General features: G+C 45.1%; 1 protein-coding gene across 1 annotated transcript in view; it reads right to left on the bottom strand.

Moving 5' to 3' along the window:
* The window catches only part of igf1ra (insulin-like growth factor 1a receptor), an 80,562-nt gene that overhangs the window by 49,045 nt on the left and 6,877 nt on the right, over positions 1 to 24,640 (bottom strand). Inside the window, exon 2 of the mRNA XM_030425026.1 lies at positions 20,750 to 21,313. Coding sequence (XP_030280886.1) covers positions 20,750 to 21,313 — 564 coding nt within the window. The remainder of the gene's footprint in view (positions 1 to 20,749; positions 21,314 to 24,640) is intronic.

Genomic DNA, 24,640 nt, shown 5'->3' with positions numbered 1-24,640 from the left:
TTGCCTTCAGAGGTGAGCCCCCTGTTAGGCAACCACAACTTTACCTCGGCCTCTCAGATTGCTGCAGCTGTCAAGGATGGCCCAGAGGACTCTGGCCTGTTTCCTCAGCTCACTGAAGAGATACTCCTCTCTGTCTCTCTCACTCCCTCTCCCTGTCACACACACACACACACACATTTTTCCCTCCGTCTTCTCTCCGGGGGGGTGGGGGCTGTGAAGTGGTCACACTATGAGATACATACGCACAGCAGGAGAGCACTGCAATGAACACCTGTGTCAAAGCCGCCACAGGTGTTCAGCCTGTGATACATGGCCCTTACCCGCACATCTGGGAGATCTCGGTATTCTCTGTCGCCTGAAAACATCAGCATGCAGACTGTGTGGGAGAGCTATGCAGGCAGGGTCTGCTAGCATGTGTTGTTGTGCAGCAGTGCTGTATCATTATGGCACCTTTCTCCAGAGGGTACCTCTAATCCAATTACAGATTTAAACAAGGGAAATGGTTCCAAGGCATCCATCCCACTTATCCTCGGATCACAAGGAGAACAGAAAGGCTTCTTGTCAACCCTGCGGGCACTTCAAAGTGTTCAACGGTCTCAATATTTGCAGAAATTTCTGGAATTCAACATGCTTAAATTGCGCCTGACCTGCGAGTAAACCTGAATTCCAGACCATTAATCAAATCTTGTGATGAAACAGACACACCACTTAAACCTGGAGAGTGAGGCACGTGAGAGACAGAAAAATCTGCGTCTATTAACTCTTATTTACACTGGAGGGAACAGGCGGAAAGGCGGGCCACCTGGCGCTGACTGCGAGAGACGGTAAGTAGCCCAGTAGTCGAAGCCGTAGTGCCATGACATCCAAAGAACATGATCGTATATCTCTGGGGTTAGGGAAGAATGTAGGTGACCAAGCCAAGAGCAACAACGGCATTACAGCTGGTCCATTCCCGCTGCACCACTTCATATAGAAACTATCTACAGTCCATATAGCTCTAAGGCGAGCCCACACACACGATGCCTGATGTGCTGAATTGGAACCAGTCCAGACTTGGGGGGGGGGGGGGGGGACGCGACGTCAGGGGTGAATGTGAGAAAAGACAACATTTACAGGAAAAGCGACACCGCTGAGCAGCGAGCCCGACTAAAGATGCAGTGCCTCTCTGCCAACCTACAGTAAAGCTCAATAACACTGGAAAAAAAATAATAGATGCGACGTCACCAGCTAATCTCTGTTAAGAGGAATAAGGAGTGGAATTTTCTAAAAATAACCTGATTTGTTGGGGTCTAAGCGGCTGAACACTGCATTCTGGAGAGACTGAGCTGAGTGACGTTTCAACGGATCGCTTACCGTCATGCATTCTTTATTTGAGCTGTATGCCTCTTGATTGCCTTAGGTAACCTCGCAAATGAATGCTGACAAAATATGGGGCTAAAGTGGAGACCGGTCTGGATGGCGCTAGACGTAAACAAAGGATGCTTCGACCACAGGAACTCTCTCTAGATTGAGATCGAGATGGAGGCAATCAGGAGCTGAAAGAACCTCAGAGTTTCTTTGAAAAGGTAGCTCCCCGGACCAAAAGATCCGGTTACTTCGGGTGGAAACGTGGCCTAGACTTCTGTGCTAGTTTGGATGCGTGGCAAAACATCTGCTGTTTCAGTGCCTCGCAAAGCTCTGGTGTCTACAAAGAAAACTCAACATGATAGCCTTTGAGAACTCATCCATATTTTCCGCTTGATGGTATACTAGAGAAAAATGACAAGAGGAAAAAGTAATGAGTCACCCAAGCACACTTTCTGGCTTCCATTGTTCAACCATCGGACCCACTGAATGGTGGTTGCAAGGAAATCTTGGCAGTTAAGCCACAACAGGCCTGAACAAGCTGAGAGTTTTTTGTATGGAGAAATTAAGTTTTCAGAGCACAGGGGTTATGTCCTCTTTCTGTCTGTGACATTACATAAAAGGCACCGGTGCTATCCTTTGTAACAGTGGAAAATGAACTGTACTGACAGCAAAGACAGTAGTCTTTTATGTAATCCTTGTCCAGACCGAGGCATTCTTTTTCTGTCCCGGGTGAGCAGGCCAACAGTGCCTACAGGCTGAGAGGAGGTCCTGCAGCTCAGCAGCTGTTGGGTTGAAGACCGGCAGGAGGAAGGGGACGACGAAGAGGCCAGGAGGGAAGAGGGCGAGCGAGGGAAGAAAGGGAATGGGAGTCGGGCGAGAGCGCGGGGAGGAGGAGAGCCAGTGATGGAGTGTCGACAGCTTTCAGCATAGAGTTGGTCTAGAGTTTATCAGACAAAGCAAGTGATGAGGAAACAATAGGCATTCTTCCAGTTCTCCCTGTGAGGGTCAGACAGTGAAAAGAACAACTCCCCCCCACATGCTGTGCCCTACAAAAGCATTTAAAGCAGAGCACTGTCTGCGTGTTACACAAGCTTTTACTAAGGCGTATACCGGGGCATTACGGACAACAGGCTGTTTCACGAGGCAGACATGACATCACCAAGGGAATAATACCGTCCCTGTGACAATATGTAAGACGCGGTAAGCCTAAGTCAATACCAATTGGCTCGTTAAGCAGAATCCGCACACAGTGACTGCCCTCGATGGCGTCCCACATTCCTCATTACCGCTGTATCTGCTCTCCTTATCTCTCTCAGAGACAGAGGAATCTTCAGTATGCAACAAGAATGCCAGCAGGGAGACTAGCTGCAAGACTCAACTTAAGTAACCCTTGGCTGAGGGGTAAAATGTCACAGGGCAGAGAAAATATAGATTTCGGGAAGCTCGAGGGTCCTGCAAGATGTTGTTGCTAAAAATATGTTGCATAATGTTGATTGTTCTTTATCTATAATATCTGTTTCAGGCAGATTCTGATGCTGTAAAAGGGCTATGAAGTCTATCTGTAATCAGATGCAAGCTTGATAGGAAAAATTGGACGTGGGTTCTTTGGAACGCGGGCGAAGCTGCTAAGAAAAAAAAAGGAGATTAAGTTATTTCCGTTAGTTATGTTTGATGTCACAACACGGTAGAAAAAAAACAGGGATCAGTGGTAAGCAGCATGGAGGTAAGTGACAATGTGAATGTAGTTTTTATATCTTTTACTGCAGTCTCTCTCTCCCCAAACTCAACAGCAAAAGTACGATGTTCAAGTGCGGTTTGAGCGGAGAGCAGTGAAAAGAGTTTTTATAGGCCAAAATCCATAATGCACGGGCTTCTTCCCCCATGTGACATCACTGAGAACAGAGCTGGTACCGATTAACACCTGTGACTTCTGTATAGGCCTTGGTGTCATTAAAAAAACGTTCAGTACCAGCACTGATGCCTTGACTTCAATGGCGGTTAATGACCGATTGAGGCAATTCAGTTTTTGCCATAAAAGAATCAAAGTTCGATGCCAAGCCCTGCGACTTTAGAGCAATTTTACCAGGTGTTAGTGCGTTTTGTTTTTTGTTTTTTTTTCCCCTCAGCAGTTCATAAATTGCACGTAATCAGATGCAGCCTGTTACCAGACATGGCTCTGAACATTTCTCTGGTCAGATAGACATTAGCCCAATAAAATCAAGGCAGAGGGGCTTTTCTTTCCAATAACATCCACACGCTCTTGTTTATTCCTGGTCGAGACATTTTCTTTCATGGATTTAATGGAGCGGCACACATTAGAAAACTCAATTAGCAGATTTATGGTCCTTCAGCCCGTGGTCTTTGGGACACATAACGGCAAGAGAAGAGAGAGGAGCAGTTAGCGGCGAGTAAAGGCTGCCCAGATGAGGAATGAAAAGCACTGGATCCAATAACAAAGGGGCCGTGCACCCATTACCTTCGAGGAATCAATTCAGACGTGATAGCGGCAATGATAACCGATACTCAGATTAAATAAAACACCACCGCGCCAATATTCTTACGCAGAAATCAAATTACTTTCTCGGTGTAACCCTAAGTCCGCTGTCAATTTAGAAAACAACGAGGAGCTGTCTCGGCTTTAGAGTTAATCCGAGTAGCCCCGTGTCAGATGCTGAGTGTCCGATATTAACGGCAAGTGCAATGACTCGAGAATCACTGCATCGCTTAATAGAGTCTGTGATTTAACTCACTTAGATAAAGAGTCCAAACTAAACTAACAGACCATAAATGGCCATTTGTAAGAGGCCATTGGCACAAAAGGGCTAATTCATTTCTGCTGAGTAGCGCAGCTTAGTCGGTACAATGACACTGGGCGCCGATGAGGGCACACTTGAACTAACTTACGATCTTAACAGTTCACAGTGGGGGCAAAGCGATGGAGAGGTGAGGAGGGGAGGAAACCGTTATGTAGAGAAACGCGAAGCAATGAAGCACACATGTTTCTGTTGTCTGACACGAGAGACGCCCTGCTCCGCGCGAAGCGACCACAACACCAGCCGCTGCGCTGTAATCAGAAAGCCTTCACTCTTCTGAGGATGCCCACGATAGACCTTGGTTGGGGAAGGATGCCAAGCAATTAACTGGCAAAAGAACTGGTTCAACAGTCACGGTCTGGAAGCATTTTAATAAGCTGGAAACTATTTGCAAAATGGTTGACGGTTCGGATGCCGACCGGAGACAAAGGCTCGCATTGTAAAGGCAGAGTGTGTATTTTTCTTCGCTGATCAAGTTTACTGCCAAGAGGCAGGGAACAGGCGACAGACCCAAGAGCAGTCCCCGTTGTTTCTTTAGGCCCCACCCCCCCACCCCCCCCCACCCCTACTACACCTCCCAACACACACACACACACACACACACACACACAAACACTGCCGTCTCCACCACAAAGGCAGACATGCGAAAACTCCTCCATTGAGCTATGTCAGAAAAATGCCACGCTGCTGCAGACCATCCCCACAGTGGCCCGTCGCCAATATCCCAAATTCAAATCTGCAGTACGATAACCCTAATTTGGGCCATTCAGAGTATTTACATGAGAACGCTGAAGTCAGGGAAACCACCAGAGGTTCCTGGAATGGGTGTGTCAGTGAGTTGACAGAAGAAAAAAAAAAAAATGAAAGGAGAGCGAAAGAAATAATGTCACAGACAAACACGCTTCCCGGCACAATGCAATTACAGACACATGACAGAGACGCAGATGCATTTCACAGCATCTCCCTCTCTGTGTCAGCCTCGCACAACAGCCCTACTCTACCGCTCAGTCAGTCAATCACAAACATACACACACAAACACAACCCACACAACAAGCATATATATATATGCACACACACACACACACACACACACACATACAACAACAAATACAGCCAAATGAAGGATGGATTTTCCCAATTTCTGGCTGATTTTTTTTTATGGTTCCTTCTCCGCTTTGATTCAGTGCTCATGGCTGGGGGTGATTAGTTGAGGGGAAGCTTTACCATTTGGTCTGGTCATAGTTCAGAGCTGGTGGGTATGTCTGGGAGCCTGGGGGCGGCAGACTTGTTTGATCTCGACTCTGTCTTAGATATAGATGTCACCATGGATGTGACCTCACTGCTGGGTGGGGACGCGCGAACCTCCGCCTTTCTCCGTTCGTCTCAATCCTCTACTTTTTCCCTCTCCTTCTCCTCCTCCAGTAGCGGGCCTCTCTGGCAGGACATGACCCGCCCAGCTCGCACTCACTCCATAAATCAGGAGCTGCGTCTCTGTCATTGCACTTAAAAAGAGTCCACCGCGTTGCCTTTTTCTATGCCGTGCCCCGAGAGGCCGCTTCCTCCCGCTGCACCGGAGCCAAGAGTTTAAACACATGCTTGTGTGCAGCACTTTCTGACACCCGCAAGCACAAAGTGACATGCCGAATTGCAGAGGTGTCTGTCTCCATGGCAGCACCAAAGGGCGTGTGGGGAAGGGCACGTACATAAATGCTGGGAAGTAACCACCCCCTTTTAATATTAACATACAGCCTGATGACGGCAGGAGAAACATTTTAGTTAATTGAAATGAAAAAAAAACTACTTTGAAAATGAACTTACTATTGTGTAATACGGGAAATGTTTAGACTCAACATTAGGAAGCTTTGGTGCATTTGTTCAGTCTTGTGTATCTTAAATAGATCTTAAAGGTGCGATATGCAAGAATTTTAGTTTACAACATTCAGAAATTAACCAATACTTTCAACAGAATGTGAAGAAATAACATGTATTGTGCTGAAGAGACATCTACTAAAGTTAGCATGCTAACCTGCTAGCCCCAGGCTTGAAACCTTGTTCCCGGCCACAAAATAATAGAAAAGAAAACAGTTAGCAGCAGTTAGAAGCTACCCTGCTAATATACTTCCCCTAAACTTGTTGGTAATATGAATTTGAGGTGACCAATTCTGACATAATGTTACTTTAAATCTTATCCGTGACAAAAAAATGTCCATGTTATAATTTTCCAAAACTAAAACTAACTACTGAAGCTAACTAGCTAAAGCTAACCTGAAACAGGCAAACCAACTGTGTAAATTATTATTACATATATTACAAATGCGAGAAATAAAGCTAGTGAAGAATTCAAAAACATAGTATTTCTGGTGACGACGCAGTCAAAACTGCACGGATGAGAGCTTCCACCTAATCCCCCCCACTTGAAATAAAAATGCCTTAATAACTGTCATTAATCCTTAAACTGGAGAAGCAGCGGAGGTGGTGACTAGAAAAGGTCACAGTCTCAAAAGCATCCCTGGTGGTCTGGAATATTTCCTCTGCTTAGGCCCTCATGCTTGTGTAATTATGCCAGCCACTTTAGGCTTTCACTTAATTAAAACACTGGCCAGCATACCGCAAGGTGTAAAAACTTCAAGAGCATTCCAGGTTTGTGATCTTATACGGTACCTCAGCCCCTCACCAGGCCGAGGGGGGCAGCTGGGCTGTTTTTATGACCAAGAGGCCTCCGGAGGCACAGAATGCTAATAATACCATGGCTGCAGAGAGCAGGCCAGAGTCCAGCAGCATATCCAACTGTACCTCTATGTGCCAGTCGCGCCACTGGTGCCAAAGCCGTGCCACACAATCTGACTCATCCACGCAGACTGTACACCCAGGAATGTCCTTAAGCACATGTAGAGGAGTCTTACATCACATGAATCTGCCAGCTAGAGTTCACATTTTTTTTCGGCCATAATCCACGATGATCCATGAGAGAGTGCTCCCATCGAACCCAGCACGCTCATCACCGCGCTCCGAGATGAGTTATGGATTCCCCGGTGCTAATGCCGCAATTCACAGACCTTTCTGCACCTCGGTGATAAAATGAAGAGTGTCTCACGCTCTCTTTCTCTCCCCGCACTCTCTTGTACCGTTGCACTCGCGCAGATACGAAGTCAAAGTGTGTCAGAGAAGTGGGCTACGGCCAGTCGAGGGTCAGTTGACAGAGTAAACCTGGCAGTTTGCTCCAAATGAGAGCAAATTCAGCGTGTTGTCACGGACAAAATGGTGGAACATTCTGCTTAAGGTGGTGTATTTTCACTGCGAAAGGAATTTAGTTACATTATGGTTAATTTTCACTACACATTTCAGTGTTCACTTTGTGCCTGCAAGTGAATGCATGGATACCGCTAAGCTGAACACAGCTGAACATACTGTAATATCAAGTCACATTAATAGTATTTCTTAAAATCCAGTTGGGAAAGAACCTGCAGATTATGGAAGACATATAAACAGGTTAAAGGCTATAAATGATATTACGTCAGCACAATGTAACAAACACAGTTGTTTGTGTGAAACTGGTTGTTTAAGATAAATTCACACATAGACACATAGCATCCCACAAAAAATCTTGCATAATCAGAGACAGTGACTGAGGAGAGGAGCACAGAATGAGTGAACATGTGCTGAAGGAAAATATTTTAATGTTTCAAGTGATGGTTTTAAAGTGATGTTTAATCTGATGATAACCATTCGTTATAATTGTCCATTTGTATGTCACAATGCAGATGGTCTTGGGCCCGGACCACTGGCTTGCTGGCAAGATAATCGTACTCCTCAACGACTCTGATGTAAACAGAATTAGTCACTCATTTGAAAAGAAAAAAAACGCCACGGAGCAGAAGAAATAGGGGAAAAAAATCCCCATCATGCATAAATTAGAGCCTGAGGAAACAGTATTCTGCAGTGCAGATGAATGACTCGCACAGCAACAATATTAGCGTCACAATGCTTCACTTCCCCGAACAAAAGCTACTTTGTGTCTGCGCATGCTGCAAGCATGCCGACACATACATAGAGTACATACAGTACATACTGAATGTACAGTACATGCCATGCACATGCTGACATGCAGTGACACTCATCCCTTCTCACACACCTCCCCGCCCCATGATTCATCCTCAGTATGACACACATCCGGAGTCGAGCTTCAAATGCATACCGTGTCAATTCAAACACATATGCTCAGATAATCTCAGGGCCCTAAAAAGTTGCTGTGACGGTGAAAACTGGCCTTTTGTGTTTGAGCTCTCAAACTGAGTTATGACCTCCAATCCGATTTGGATAAAGCTTTGTAAACACAAAAATGTCGAAAGCATGTCTGGAATGTAAATGTTTCAAAACAGCCATTCAGATTCAAATCGGCTATTGTATTTTACTTGAACAGGAAGTTATACTGCTGCATTGAAAAAGGGAAAAGGAAGAAGAAAAATATAGCACTTAACCCTGTACGGTAAATAAAATATAGAGCAGGAGAAGGAAATAGAAAACGGAAGAAAACAGGAAGAGGCTTCCGCTGATGTATTTAACAACGGGAGGAAAAAAAGGAATGTTATTTTCATGTGCAATAAGAAAAACAAGCCGATGTATTTAAATTGGACCGTGCGTGTTTTTTTTTTTCTCTTTCTGCCTCCCTGCCACGCTATGGCATCATTCCTGGCCACTGACAACTGATGTTTTTGACGTGCATCCACACTGTAGCTACGAGCGTAACAGCAGATAAAACGAAGAGTTTGCGGTCCCCTTTGCTATCCGGCTGAGAAAACATCGGAGAAAGTCGAAGCAGGATAAAGTTCCGGGGATTTTCCTACATAGGAGCATCGATGTCATTACCCCACACATGGGCGGAGGAAGGGAGAGGGAAAGAAAAAGGGCTGGAAGATAATACCATATATTATGCAGGGAGGTAGGAGGAATTCAAAAACAAGCTTTTTACAAGCAAGTACATGTCTGGCCAGGAAAAGCACTCACAACACTACATATAGCACGGAGCAGTGTCTCATTGCTGGGAAGGGATGACACACAGACCACAATATACAAAGTGTTGACCCCTGTATTTCTTACCGGATTATGGTGGGAGGGTGGATTTTGACTTACTCATCAACAGCAAAGTCAGACCACATCATAGCTAAACGGAGAGGCTTAACAGAACAAAAAGTTAGAGCGAGTCGGAGATGGCAGCGTGGGCCCGGAGAGGAGCGGCTACGCTGAGTAAATGAGTGTGAGTAATGAAATATGAATGAGAATGGGCGGTGTTTACATGCAAGCTGTGGGCTAGTGTCTGTCATGTTTATCAGACAGCCTCAGAAAGAGAGACAGAGAGAGAGAGAGAGAGAGAGAAGAGAGATACCTGACGCAAGTGCAAACAAGCCCCGCAAGCCTCATCTCTGTAATTGATGCGCTAATGGGAGTGGGTGGCGGGGGATGGCGTTGGACTGAAGAGGGACGAGTCCAGACTAGGGACTTCAAAGGCCGGCTGGACGCTTATCAACAAACGCGCTCTCGTCAGACACAAGAGGATGGAGCAGATGAAAGGACTTGCTAATGCACCTCCACCTCCTCCGGCCCCCATCCAGCGTGCATTCTGCTCCATCAGCAGCAGACCTGAGGAGCCAGGGCGATCGCGGGAGGAGGCGCAGTATCGACAAACAGCGGGCGGGTCAGCGGGTTCTTAAAGTTTGGTGAGCGAGTTCATCAGTGAGGAACGGGTCCTTCATTTTATCCCGCTAGGGGCCACTCGATCGAAACGAAAACAAAAGATGTAAGAAGCGTGGGATCATGGGAGTCGGTGTCTTTATTCTGAATCTATCGCAGATGAGAATCTATCTATAAGTCACAAGCAGAAATGTTCATGGAAGAAGTAATGTTTTAAAGATTAATGGCCTTCCTCGCTCTTGACTCTCTCAATAAAGTTATAGTGACAGGCAACCAAAGAAAACGCAACGTAAATGTGTGGATTTCTGTGGGTTTTAACCTTTCTGTAAACATTTGGGATAAAATAAGTTCACAACTCAACAGACGTCTGGTCACTTTCGGCCTAATTTGAAAATGTGTCTTATTGTATCTTCAATTGCAACTGAATTTGACGTTGTGATTGTAATGTTATTGTTTTACAAAGTTCTGTTGGTTCCGAGAAAAGTGTTTTTAAATGGTTACTTAACCCAAATAAAGAAAAAAATACATATGTTATATATATATAAATAGTGAAAATATCTTATTAACATGACGATATTGATTTTAATCACATTGCCCAGGCCCACCCTCAATGACAAATCTCTCTGATAATCTCATTATGGGTCAGCACCGTGTTGTCATGCAGGTGTCCTGCGGGGTTATAGGAAAAACAAGGGCAAAATTGTGTTTGTCAGCTCACCCGGCTCTGTCTGCCACCGCAGAGCCACAATAATCTTTAATGTCCTACGAGTCTAAAGCCAATTTAGCGAGGATGAATGAGGATAGTGGCAGCTCCCAGGTGATGCGGCCTTTCCCTCCCTCCAAGCAGCGGGCAGAGATAGAGCTGCAGCAGGGAGCTCCAGAGACCTCTATATTTATCTGACACAGTAACAAGCCGCTGTCTGACTGCTGCATGCTGCAGTACAGCTTTACAGTTGCTCTTAAACCAAACATCCCGACACTCCTCGTCCCTTTCACGGACTCTGCTCGGCTCTGGCCGGTGATGATGGAAGCAGGGATGACTCCGCAGCGTGTCATCACTTTGAGAGACATCGTGAGTAAAAACCGGTTTTGCATCCCGAAGAAGAAATACACAGAATTCAGCAGCTCATCGCCGGCACTTCACACACATAGCTTTTTCTTCTACAGGAGAAGCCATATTTCAAAGTTGAGAGCCATATTTCATCCTGGGCCACCCCGATGCTGACAAAGCACCAACTGGTGATTGCTGTGTTGGAGTGGCCCATTGAGGCGGCTGGCCAAGGAGCTGCCGGTCTGCCAAGAGAGCCATGCCAAGAGGGCTGGAGAAGGCAGAGGAGCCCCAGCCACCTGTGCCCATTAGGCTGCGTGCTGACAACTGCACTAGGCCCTGGGGATCCCACCCAAACAAGCTGAGGAGAGAGAGGAAGGGGAGGCACCGGACGGGGTCAAGGTCATTTTTCAGTCATTGAGAGAACGAAAACGAATGACATCAGACAAGCCAGGCTGCTTTATGGATTGTTGACACTGAGAGTTATACGGGGGGAAGATTTGTAAAGAGCTGACGCGATCAAAAGTTTGTTTGGGGCTTATATAACGTCAAACGTCATGCTGGCTAACAGCGAGCTTGAGGAAAAAGGCGTTAGAGGGGGAAGTGTGCGGATGTCACGCGCAATTCATCCATCTGTGTAATTCATGAGATTTCCTTTGTAATTTTATGATGCTCCTTTCATCTCTTCATCGTGCACATGCTCCCGAAAAGAACAGGCGGCAAAACACCGCTGGCACGCTGAGGCCTGCTTGATATATCTTTTATAGGTGGTGCGCACACACACAAACTTTAGATCCATGACTCATCCGGAGCTAAGCTGCTCCAGGACACAAAAGCTGCTCTTTAGTTATTGTGAGTTAAGTTATCTATTCAAACTCTGTGTGCGTGTGTGTGTGTTTGTGTGTGTACCTTCCAGCTTATTTAGCACCAAACCCATTTCGTCACAAAGACGAATCCCACATCGACGCGCCCTTGGGAAGTGATCCGTTTTCAAAGAGACACGCGTTTCAGCCATGGGTGGAGGGAAAGGTAGAGGGAGTGGATCGCATCTCCATACCACACACACACACACACACGACATGGGGAAGAAAATAGAGGAGCAGTGTTTCTGTGACCTCAGTGAACCTGACTAACTATTCTGGCAAAGCGTGTACTGTCGTCTCTCTGCGGTATGCCAGCGTACATCCTCACCTCTGCAGGAGAGATTTGTCAGCAGGAGATTTCTTCTTTTTTTTTTTCCCACAGTGGAATTAACCCGTGCTCTCAGAGCTTTACTTGCAGGCATGGCACATTATCTCCCAGGAAGCACTGCCAAGCCGGTCCAACAGTGAGTAAATGGCCGGTCTGGCCTCGCGCTACATGGAGGGATAGAGCCGGGGCAGACAGAGGCACGGCTCAGGCGCCAAGGGCAGGCGCAAGCAGCAGGAGTGAGCGCTCGTCTCTCTCACCTCTTTGAGAGGCGTCACTAAGAGGCGGAGACAGCCCCTCATCCTTCCTGCCATTTAGAGCAGAGCTGAGGGGAACCTACCACAGAGCCGGGGGGGCCCCACGGCTCGCCGAGAGGAAGTTATAGTATTCACGCAGATTTATGAATGAGTGGTGAGAGCAAAGGATGACTCACAGCTTCCGAGCAGCACAGCCAGAAGGCAGCACGCAGCCTATCACCAGAGGCGCTGGGTGGCTCAAATAGGCATCAAGCAGGCTGGAAACACTCTACACACTGGGCTACACACACACACACATAGATGAACACAGCAGGCACCGTCACAGTGGGCACACGCAACCTGGGCACAAGATGAGGAAAATTTGTAAACGAGGAGGGATGGCACGTGAGGGATGGAGTGTATGTGTGTCAGTCAGTCTCTTTGGAGGCGAGCAGCATGACACACAGGTCCTATTTTGGTCAATCAAGTCTATGAGAGGAAACCTAGGAAAAGAGGCCAATCTGTCAGTGCTTTGAGAGGAGTCCTTTGTAGGCCATAGAGGACAGGAGTCGGATAAACTCACAGCGCCGGCCATCAATGGACAATAAGCCCTGCTGTTCATACATGGACAATAACACACTGTATAGTCATAGCCATCATGAATGAACTTTGCCAGCTCGCAATCAAACCGAAATTATGCAGAGAAAGACTCGGCTGTTGACATTAAAGGTTAGCAAAAGCGGTCGACACGTGTCTGTTCCACCATGCTCCGAGGCGAATACTGTATAATAGGTTACAATTTCTGCGTTTTTGGAGGAACCCAAAATAAATTAAAGCGTGAGGCAAAATGAATTCCATTCTGACCAATCGCACTCACCGCTCGTGCTCCAGGCCTCTCAAAAGTCCAAAGGCAACCAATAAAACCAATTGAGCAGAAAAGCTATTTGTAACCAAACACAGTTTTTTCCCCTCCTCGCTTTAAGAGAACTCAGGTTCTGGGTACTCAGTGAAGAAGGTCTCTGTTTTTGGGCGAATGTACTCATGTTGGCTGCTAACAGTTCCCAAGCATGACATTTATGAATGTGACCTAGATGGAAGAAAATGTGGCAAAGGCCAGGAGAGGGAGGGAGGGAGGGAGGGAGGGTGTAAGGATGTGGCATGTACTGACACACACACACGGGAAAAAGCAAATTATTAGTATTCGGTGATAGATCTTTGATAAAGGCACCCTTAAAACTTTTTCTTGGTGTGAATACACTTGCCAAGTCTTAAATAAGAAGATTCATAGCGCTATCTAATCTGTCAGTTAAATATCGTATATTTGTATCTATCTAATATATGTCCAGAATCCCCTTAGCTTAGTTTAGCATAAGGAGGGGAAACAGCTCTGCCTGAACATAACAAAATCCAGCGACCAGAACCTCTAAAGCTCAAGTTAAGCTAGAAGTTTAATCGCTGCAGAAACTAAATTGTGGATTCATACCAATATTAGAGGCTGTTCTAACAATTTAATGCAAGAATGTAAATAAGCAAACATCTGCCACTGCCCAAATAGTCCCCCTTAAATTCAATCAAGCTTAATCCAATATCAAATTAAACATTGAATCTGCTAGATTGGATCCACATCAAAAATACTCACTCATAGATACCAGGCACCTAAATACACTTGATTTTTTTTTTTTTTATCAAGATCCAAGTGAAAAAAGACATTCCTGGATCTTTCCCTTTATCTCAATACACACCAAAAGTAAGTGGGGTCTATTCTGGGCTGAGATCATCATCCATCCAAGTTTTGTGGAAGTATCTACAGCATTTTTTCTGTCATCCTGCTGACAAAACCAACAAAAACAGGTGATAAAATAATTTCATTATGAAACTAGGCGGTCGTGATCGAACATGAATATGAATGTCTTTTTCTAGCTTGAAACAGGTTTCAGAGCCATGTACTGCTTAGCGCTCAAACAAGGAAGTTTATGACAACTTGGCCCGCCATTTTGTGTCCAGCTTTGAAACCGAGGCTCACATATCTCAAATGGAATCGTCAAACGAGGCCGTGCTGAACAACCATGAATCGATATTTTAAGATAAGATACATACAAGCAAAGCTTTACTTACTTTCCACTAATTTACTGACGCACACTGACTTAAAGCTGGAAATCAATATTGTGGCAAATCAATAAGAGATGAAAAGGTCCTTGATGTTTCAATTGAGAGATTCTTTTCCTCAGACATAGACGCAACAGCTCGAGGAGCAGCAGTAAAGGAATGACAAGAGAAGCTGTTGTGTCCTCTCACACACACAAACACACACACACACAACCCTATTTACAGCCTGTTGTCGCTTCGCTTGCCCCTGGACCACTGTTTAAAAAGACGTAAGCATGCGAGACCACAAAGGGAACGAAAGGCTGCTGTGAAGGGGGCTTTGTCTGCCTTCTCTAATGTATTTATTTCAATGACACCATGGAGTTGTAACACTGTGAATCAATAGTCCCCCAGTCCTCCGGGGAAATAATAGAGACGAGGGCACGAACACACACACGGCGTCAGCGCAGCCAGAGTTAACCGAACAGGACGACTGTGTCTCACGTGTTGAATGCCTCTTATGACCGTGAGGTGTTGAAACACTTTCCCACTTTCCCCCCTTTTCCATGAATCTGCGGTGACCCAGTGAACAGAAAGAAAATCTGAGTGCGGCACAGTAGTGGAGAACATGACGGATGTGATTATTCCATCTGTAGTCTGGTGGATGTGGGAGGGCAGGAATGAATGAGTCTGATCATGAGTGCCATCTCTTTGGCACTAACGCTGGCGTGCTGCCTAAGCTTTGTACAAAATGGAGCAGAGCGCAGGCGAGCAGTTCATGCTGGGTGGAAATATCGGCTGCATGGGCACTGAGTCACGGCGCTGAGCGTGCCCCCAGGAAAGCACCGGGCTGTCGGGACTGGAATTTGAGCCCTCTCTTCGCTTCCTGTCCCTTATAACCGCGGGACTTTGATGAGCTTCAGAAGAAAAAAAAAAAGCCATTAAATATTTAGAAGCTTCCTCGTATCTTCTGCTGGATGTTGGTTAAACAAAAGCGACTGACAGGTGATCATAGGAGCGCTGTCCACCTTGGCGAACAACACCCTGAAACAAACCCATATCAGTATCATCGCAGCCATCAGCCCGGCTCCTTCCTATTGCCAACAAACAGTCACTGTACAACCCGTGCACATGTAGTCTGCACGTACAGCCCGTGCTGTGTATTTCCCCCCTCTGTATCCCCTCACAACTGCAATGACTAACCCAGCAGGAATTTCTACCTTATACACTTAAAGGGGCAGAAGCATTCCACAGGACTTCACATACATGCCTTACACATCGAGTACCAATAAATCTAGCTCTTCGCCGGCACAAACGGAGCGTATTTCCAGTGCAGTTCGATCTCTCGGGGGGCTAATCTTGACAACAAGAGGTTTGAGCGATGTGGCAGCTCCAGAAATTAATTTACAAAAGCCTCCGAGGGAACAGGAGGCTTTGTGTTCTGTTGTCTCTCCGTGCTAATCTACTTAATCAAAAGGTTATTAGCAGAAAATATTACTTAATCACAGGGCCAGGAAAACAAACAACTTTTTAGCCAAAGCCTGGTATTGCTTATCCTTAAGAGCCACAGACCTCTTTTGTTGTTCCAAATCTATTTAAAAAAAAAAAATAAATAAAAACATTAGTGAGCCTTTATTACCTTATTACATGTTTGTATCATTTTTGTAACTCTGTGATCGTATGCCATCTTGTCCAGGTCAGGAATAAAAAGACTTTAATCTCAAGGGACTTTTTATAGTTAAACAAAAATGATTGGACAAATTAATAAACTGTAGCTTTAATTTTAGAGTTGATCGCACGTATACTGCTGCTATAAATTATAATAATACGTTTATTTACACAGCGCTTATCACGACCAGCGTTACAAAGTGCTTCACAACAAACACGGAAATACACAGAAAGGACTAAACTCATAATGGATGCTAAAAAAGCAACGGGTTCATTCCTCCTGCTTTTTAAGAAAATGTGTTCTCTTCTCTGAAAAAGAACTTAATGTATTTGCAAAACCCCTTTTTATAGATTCGTGTCTTTTGTAGGGACCAGTGGGCCCAGGGGCAGCAATGACATATAAACACATTGCTGGTTTTGGTTGTTTCACAGGATTTGTTGACATTGAAAAATTGAATATTTTCAGCCTTATCCTTAGCCTTATCTCTTATCAACTCAAGCCTTATTACTATATAAAATACATCACTGAGTAGAAATTGCACCAAAGCAGCAGAAAGAACAGAAATCTGCAGTTGCGGTCTAAAATTTTGTCTTCCCGTCTGAACCTGCTTACCCTACAGTTGTGTCCTCTAAAGGAAACTGTTTCCCCTGCTGCGTGAAGTGGGCTTAGGTCAGAGCACTCAGACCAGAGATATCAAGTGGGTCTCTGGCAAGAAGGGAGTAAACATATTATCAAATGCTAAAGTCTCCCGGGCCGGTTGAGAGCTCTCCTGACTGCCAGGGGCTCTGAAATGCTTTTGCTCAGCTGCGCTTCTTCTGGGTTCAGTACAAGGACACCGGGCGCACAGACAGTCTGCGGCCTCACAGGACAGCAGGTCTCCTTAAATGTCACCTTACGCACCACTATAGCATCAGGCCCGAAAAATGCAAGCCGACACCGCGCCACTCGCAACCAAGCACATCTCCGTTTTGCTTTCTCACAAAGCGAAAGGCAGTCTAAGTACGTGGGCGTTTTGATTTATCAAACATTCACACGCAGGCTTGACTTTTGACATTTATCTATCAGTATCACTAAAAACAACATCGAGGACACGATGTTCCTTAAAATCAGACAACATAGGACGGTAAGGGTCAGGAGACTAGACAAGAGTGCCTGCGAGGCCGGGAGCACTGTAAGTTAATATTCAATCACGTAAAGGAGACATGTGAGCTATGCGAGGACTGGCAAGTGTGAGAGTGCGTGCCTCCATGTGGAGCTATGAAGCCCAACCTGCCCTGGGACTGGGCATGGACGCCACAGCATGCTTTCCTGCTCGTCCGCCTAATTTTAAAATCCTCCTGTCTATCTGGTTCTGGCTCGGCTCCAGGGCCAGTACGCCAAGCCTGTGTGCAGCAAACACACGGCGACCTTAGGACACTATTCGAAGCGGGCCAGACACTTTTTTTTTTTTTTTTGGTCACGGGATCCCCTCAAAACTCAAAGCCAACAGCGGGGAGACGTCAAAGGATGCCGGGCCGGGCCAAATGAGCTGGTTGGCTGTGTGACCGGCGCAGTGATGAGAGAATGTCTCCGACAAGTAAACAGAGGAGAGATATCTGACAGCCGGAGCTGTTAACAGCCCCTGATAAGCCCTGCAGAAACGAGTGAGGTGAAAATAGAGGAGGAAACACTGACAAGGACAATCAGACGTGGAGTGCAGAACGCTGGTAGTGAGAAAGACGGACGAAGAGGGGAAAGCAGCGGAAAGGAAGGCGGGGAGGGAAACATGGGGGGCAAAAAAAGAAGGGGGGAGTGACAGGCATTTTTCAACCCTTAGAGCACCGCGCTCTGGTGAGAGCTCGCCGTTCAAGCTCGTATACTTGACATTTGTCTGACATTTCCCCTCAGTGCCCCTCCTCCTGCAGTCAGGGCCTCTCTACGCATCGCTGCCCGCCACTAAAAAGCAACCCAGAACCTCTGCTCCAATCTGCACTTCCCTACACGGTCACTCCCACTCGCTCCCATCAAGGCCACGAGCACAGCATTCAACCTGGCTCGCTCTGTCTCCCGGCACTGGGATCCACGTTCAACCTCTGAGGGACGACTATAATCGAAAACATCCCCAAACTGTTGTGGGAAACAGTATCCAGTAGGTGGACAAACACGAGGAGTTATTGCTCCGCGAAGCAGTAGAACGCCAAGAAGGGTGAAGTTGTGTGTGCTAGGCAGACAGCACTCCCTCCCTCATGTAGTGTAATTAAAGAGGAGACCGGGCCGTATTGACTAGAAAACCACTGAATGCCCTTGAAGGAACATCTGTACTGGAGAAAAACAAGGCAATTACGCGGAGGGGTGGAGGGAGGAGAGAGGAATCTTAAACAGGAAGGAGAGAGTCGGACACATCAAGCCTTTCAAAAAAACACAAAGACAGGGTGAGAAATGTTACCTGTGCATAAAAAAAAAAGATCTCGCAGACATAATCTAAGCTTCATTCTGCCTTACTATTGCTTCAGTAACTCCTTTAGTTTTTGTTTTTTTTTCACAGCGCAGCCCCCCCGGAGCCTTTATCTGCAGCCTTGAGACCTCAAGGCCCTCTAGATGAATGCATTTACCCTGACCTCGGCCGGGGCCTCTGAGAGAAGGGTTCAAACAATACTGCTGCTCTGCCTCTCAAGTCCGACACTGCGAGAACAACAGAGGGTTTTCACCACAAAACGCCACACACAATCTACTGTGGGAAGCACGGATGTGACTCGAAGGTCGTCGCAGGCGATTACACCTTTCACAATGTAACATTTTGTGGATAAAGAAAAAAACGCTCCGTACAAAGATATTCGGATAAAAACCGAAACAGTTTTCGTAATGTTATTCATAGGGCCAATTTCAATCTCGGGTGAATCCGAGAAGTAAACAGAGGCACAACTATAAACACCATGGCTTTTTCTATAGAAGACGGACGCGGTCACCAGGGAAAAGACGCAAGCTTGATTTCCACTATTTGTTCTGAGGGTCCCCAGGGTGGGGGGGGGGTTGGAGGAGGGTGGTGTTTGAGACTCCCGACTGACCATGGGAGCTGCACACAGGTCTTCAATAGAGGAGGGCTGGAGGGACATTTTCCCACCATTATTCCACACAGATGAGAGGGCAGAGGAAATGGCACGGAGCAGGAGTGCGGGACAAGTCTTTTCTCAAACTGAAGATAATCCCTTTCACCAAGGAAAAACGTGTATCTGTTTATCTTTGAATTAATCCACTGAGTTATGGTACAGTATGCATAATGACGCCCAAGAGGGAGGCAAACACGAGAGAGGCCAGCGCGTTAATAGTCTATGCAAAAATAAACAAATACAGAGAAGCGGCACACAATGGCAAAGCTCTATCAGCCGCACATAAACAACATAAGTGAAGAAGCACGATGACGATCAGATCTCATCAACGATACCTACACATGCACCAATAACATCAAGGTCATGCATAATGAAATTTTAGCACCATTATTGCACTTCAGATCCTTTAAAGATATGTTAATTGAGCTCCAGTGTTTTCAGGCCTTTTCTACATTTTAAGTGATCACCGTTTCAACTGTTCAGACAGTTCATTGTGTGTTATTTTCTAAGTCTCTGAAGGAATTTGCACCTCTGATAAAAAAACATCAATGGCCCCTTTTGTATGTGAAGAATAATGTACGTGACCCTGTCGGCAACCTTGAAAAAATAATTATTCATAACCTGCCCTACGGACCCTTGGAGGGAAAAGTAAAAAAAACAAAAAACAAAGTACAGATGGCCTAAAGGAAATTTAGGAGTTTGATATCTTCAAAATAGCTGCATGAAAAGCAACACGGGCGAGAACACATGATTACAGAGAAAAGAAGAATGGTTGGATTTTTATGTCAGGGAGCAACAGAACATTTCCAGCAGAAGCCTCGTCAACAGTTCTGGCTTTATCTGTCTATGTCAAACAGGCTGCGGGAGCAGAACTGCCTTCTACTGTAGTTTTGAAGCGGCACGAGACAGCTGATCTGCTTGTCCCGATTTCTAATAAAAAATCTGGGAGAGTGGCAACAAATGCACATTACTGAATTAATTCAGACGTGCAGATCAAGTGGAATTTGATTTCAATATGTATAAATATATGACCCTGCTCTGAACCGTTTAAAAAAAATGCATGACCCCACCGCTGGGCCGAAGATAAACAAGGATGACCCTCCCCCAGATTCTTCAACATACCCCTTTTCATAAATTGCAAAAAGTCCCTAAGGCAAATATTTAACTGACATGGTCCAGACAGGTAGACTAGCTCATTTCTTGCCAGGGCAACTTCAACCTCAACTGAGTATGCCTTTCTAATACCCAGTGCCCTATATTGCTGCCATCCTTCACTCCACAAATAGCCTGATCTAAAGACAAGGTCTCTATAATGAACAGAGAGGAAATGTTTGCACTGGCCCTTGGACAATCCTGCAGCCCGACGGAAATGAAGGAAAAACACTGCGTAGATTCATGGGATTTGTTCGCCGGTGGCAGAAAAAAAAAACGCACAATTTCAGAATGTTTACGAGACTGGAAACCACCCACCTAGATCAAAGTCACATCTGCATTTACTGTAATCGCAAAATATAGCACAAACGCTACAGCTATTAAGCAGATAGCGTCTTTCTTGATGCTATCTGACATTAAAATGAATTCAGGTTACCTTTCTGGCACTGGTTGGAGGTCCAGCAGCGGTAGTCGTACTTGTCGTTGAACGACGTACTCTGACAAAGAGGGTTATCCTCCATGATGCCCGGGCAGACATTGCCACACTCCTTTGCCTTCTTATTCCCATTGATAACATTGTTCGTCCCAGCATCCATAATAAGGGACCAGTCCACTGAGTCCAGGTAGCAGAGCTCTGGGTTCTTTTCAATTCGCATGGCTCCCCTGGTGATGTTCCTCAGGTTGTACAGGCCGATGTCCTTCAGGCTGGTCATCTCGTAGATCACCAGGGCGTAGTTGTAGAAGAGATTGCGCCCGCGGATGACGCTCAAGTTGGGGAAAAGCATGCTGAGGCTGTCCAGGCCCGAGACGCGAAATAGCAGCAGGTAGTCGGTGATGACGGTCAGCTTTGGGAAGCTGAGGGAGCGGAAAAGCTCTTGGTGGACGTTGTTGGTCTTGTCGTTGATGAGGAGGATCTGCAGGTAGCCCTCCACCACCGTGCAGTTCTCCAGCCGCTTGAACTCACTGATCTCATTTCGGATGTCGATGCTCGGACCACAGACTGAAAGACACAATGGGAGAACACATTAGAATGCATCTTTCATTCTCTTAATCCAGAAGCGTGGAATCAAAACACACAGTAACACAGCGATGCTACATATAGATTAGCAGGTAGATTACTTTTGCCAAAAGATTTTGATTATAATAATCTTCTTGAAGCATTTAATCCTGCTAGTCAAGATGGTAAGGCTTGTGTACGGTCATACATACAAATAACACAGAGCTCTGAAAAAGACGGTGTCTGCCGTGCTAGGACACCATGTTTCTCCATCGGTTTCAGAGATGTTAATCTTTACTCTGCGTGTTCTCTCTCGCAGACGTTGTTATTCTAACAAGTGCGATATTACCATCAGGGTCAACTGAGGTGAAGACATTTTTTAATATCTCATGTCGAGGCTAACAAGTTGACATGTCGGCACGCCTTCCGTGTCCATCATATCAAATACAAAACCAACAATGCTCTGGAATATGTTGTGTCTGTCACCTCAGATAACTCCAGCGTTTGAATAAGCCCTGTGTTCGGAAAACAACACTTGAAACCAGTGCCTGCAGCGTTCTCCACACACCACACACACACCTACAACATTAACAACAAAGGCGGCATTTATTATTGATGACAATCAACTCTCCCTCTAATCGTGCCTATCAATTACGACACCTGGGAATTAATGGTAGATGGTATTCTCATAATGTTTTTGCTCTCTGATGCAAGTTGTTCCATGAGTCTGATTGTCTGATGCAATCTCACATCCCTGTCAAATGAGCTACGTGCCCCTTTTACTGACAACACCGATCATCTTACAAATGTTAATATGAGCTGATTTTAAACTGTATGTTACTTGACACTATCTATAATATAAAAGTGGACATTTTTACAGTTGATCACACAATTTATTTGTCATCACCCAGGTCTGTTTGGTCAGGTTTGTATTCGTAACTGTTACGAGGGGTAAAGTTTTGACCCTTTTACCTTACTATTTTAAGCATCCATCCTCTGCTTTTCTTAGGCTACCATTTTGACCACTTTAGTTACTCATTGCTTTTAGCCATGTTAACCATTCTAAAACTGTTTTAAGCTGCCTATTACAACCACTAATCCTTTACTTTTAGCTAACCGCTAACTATTATATGAATTTGTCCATTAAAATGACTTTGGCTTACTGTTTTAGCCATGAATACATGGTTTTTAGCTAATTTTAGCATTTATCCATTAGCAAAGTATTTTAACCATTTATTGGTTAATTTTTAGCTATCAATATTTCTTTGCTTAATTCTGGCTTATTCTAACTGATTAGATCCATTACTTTTAGCTATAGTCAGGTAAAAGTAATGGATCGCATCGTCCATTTTAATCATAAATCCCTTTTTTTCAGCTAACTAACTTATTTTAACTAGCTTACCCATAACTATCTAAACCATAATTCCTTTGTTTTTAGCTAACATGTTCCACCATTTAAACGCTACTTTTAGCAAATTATTTTAACCATTAACATTCTACCTTAAGCTACTACTTTTAACTATTTATACATTACCTTTAGCTAACTATATAACCACTATTCATTGGCTTTTAGCTAACCTTTTTGACCATTCATAGCTTACATTGCTTTTAGCTAACTCATTTTACTAGCCATTACATTCAGCTAACTATTTCAAGCAATTACATCGGTTTATTTACTACGTTTGGCTTTTCACCATTGAGTAATAGCAACATTAGCAATAACTGTTGTTTTTCACTATTTAGCAATTAAGTTTAGCATTGAGTTTAGATTTCCCTGCTTGCTTGTTTGCTGAGTAGTATCTCTGCGCCTCGCAATTGCAATACACAGTGTTCAGGTGTTACAGCTGACTCAATATGGATGTTTTTTTTTTTAATGTATTTCCTACTGCACAATTGTCACCTGGGATACAACTACCCACTGCTGTACTGTAACAACCAATAAGTTGTAAACTTCCTAACATGGATAAACCTATAAACTACCCAACAATGCATTGTGTTGGATATTTATGAAACAATAAATGAATTACTGAACTGGCATACACCGCAGGTAACAGGTTGCATTTTATTTAGTACCGTCTAAAAGAAGGTTCAGCGGTCAGCACAGGAAATGCCTTGACATATGAGCTCCTTGGTTAAACCTGTTATGTTCTTACAGGGGCTTAGGACGCCGTCACAGCGAGCAAAACACCGCCACAGCACCGGTCCAACGTGACAGACAGGCATGTTTTCGACAAGACTCTTTGATCCTTGTCAAAACATTAATCATGGCTGAGGGATAAAGCGAAGAGCTAAACTGTTTCTGGTCCCAAAATAAACGCCGCTCAACCCGATCTCCTTTTTTTTTCTGAAATGGCAAAAGCGGTTGTCGAAAAATCATCCAAAAATGTCACATGTGACCTTCTCTTTGGCTTGCGTTCAACCATCTGTGTGTGTGTGTGTGTGTGTGTGTGTGTGTGTGTGTGTGTGTGTGTGTGTGCGTGTGTGTGCTCTGAAAGTGTTCCTGTGAGTAAATTAACTCCACTTCAGTAGAGAAACAAAAAAAAAAAAAAGGGGGCCATGTTTGATGTTCTTTGTTCAAACTATTCTGCCAAATATAGAAGCCGCATTGTTTACGGGGATGAATGGGCTATATTTGCTCCTGTCGGTGGTGTTTCACTTCTCCCAAATTTAGAAACGGAAACGATTACTCCGGCAGAAAATAGTATTTGCTTTCTCCAATCAACACCAATGCCCCTGGGCTCCACTTGTGAGCCATCGAGCTGCATGTCTTCTTTGTTTCATTGAGAATTTTTTTCTTCCAGCTTCTCCAGCAGCCGGAGAGAGAGGGGAGAGAGAGGAGAGAGAGAGGGGGGGGGGGGAGGGAGGAGGGGTGGAGCCACTCAAATACAAAGACTAATTTGTTTGTTAGTAAAGAGAAACTCTAGGCCCCACTTCCTGATGAGGGCATTAATAAAATCAGGGGGCGTCTGGCCCTGAGAATGGAAGTGTGGGGGTGGATGTGGGGGGTGTTGCAGAGAGATACTGTGGCGAGGGGGAGAGATAAGGTTTCTGCCAAGCGTAGCTATCTGAGAGCATCCTACTGGTGTTAAAAAAAAAACACGTAAAAAAAAGAAACCGCTAAACGCATTAAATGTATTCCTGGGTCGCAAACACCGAGCAGATCTTCCTGGGATTGATTTATACTCAAGTAACGTCGGAGAAGAAAGAAGGAAGAATAGAGAGAAAGGACTGGAGAATGAAAGAAAAGCCCCCTCTTTGTGATTCCCTTGTTCTACTCATTAGGCATGTTAAGTAGCAGGAATTCCAATCATTTCCTTGGGAAAAAAAAAA

This window comes from Sparus aurata, chromosome 8 (assembly GCF_900880675.1).
Source record: "Sparus aurata chromosome 8, fSpaAur1.1, whole genome shotgun sequence".
In the NCBI taxonomy this organism is placed as follows: domain Eukaryota; kingdom Metazoa; phylum Chordata; class Actinopteri; order Spariformes; family Sparidae; genus Sparus; species Sparus aurata.
The sequence above is the reverse complement of the archived record's forward strand: the minus strand, read 5'-3'. Positions and strand labels throughout refer to the sequence as shown.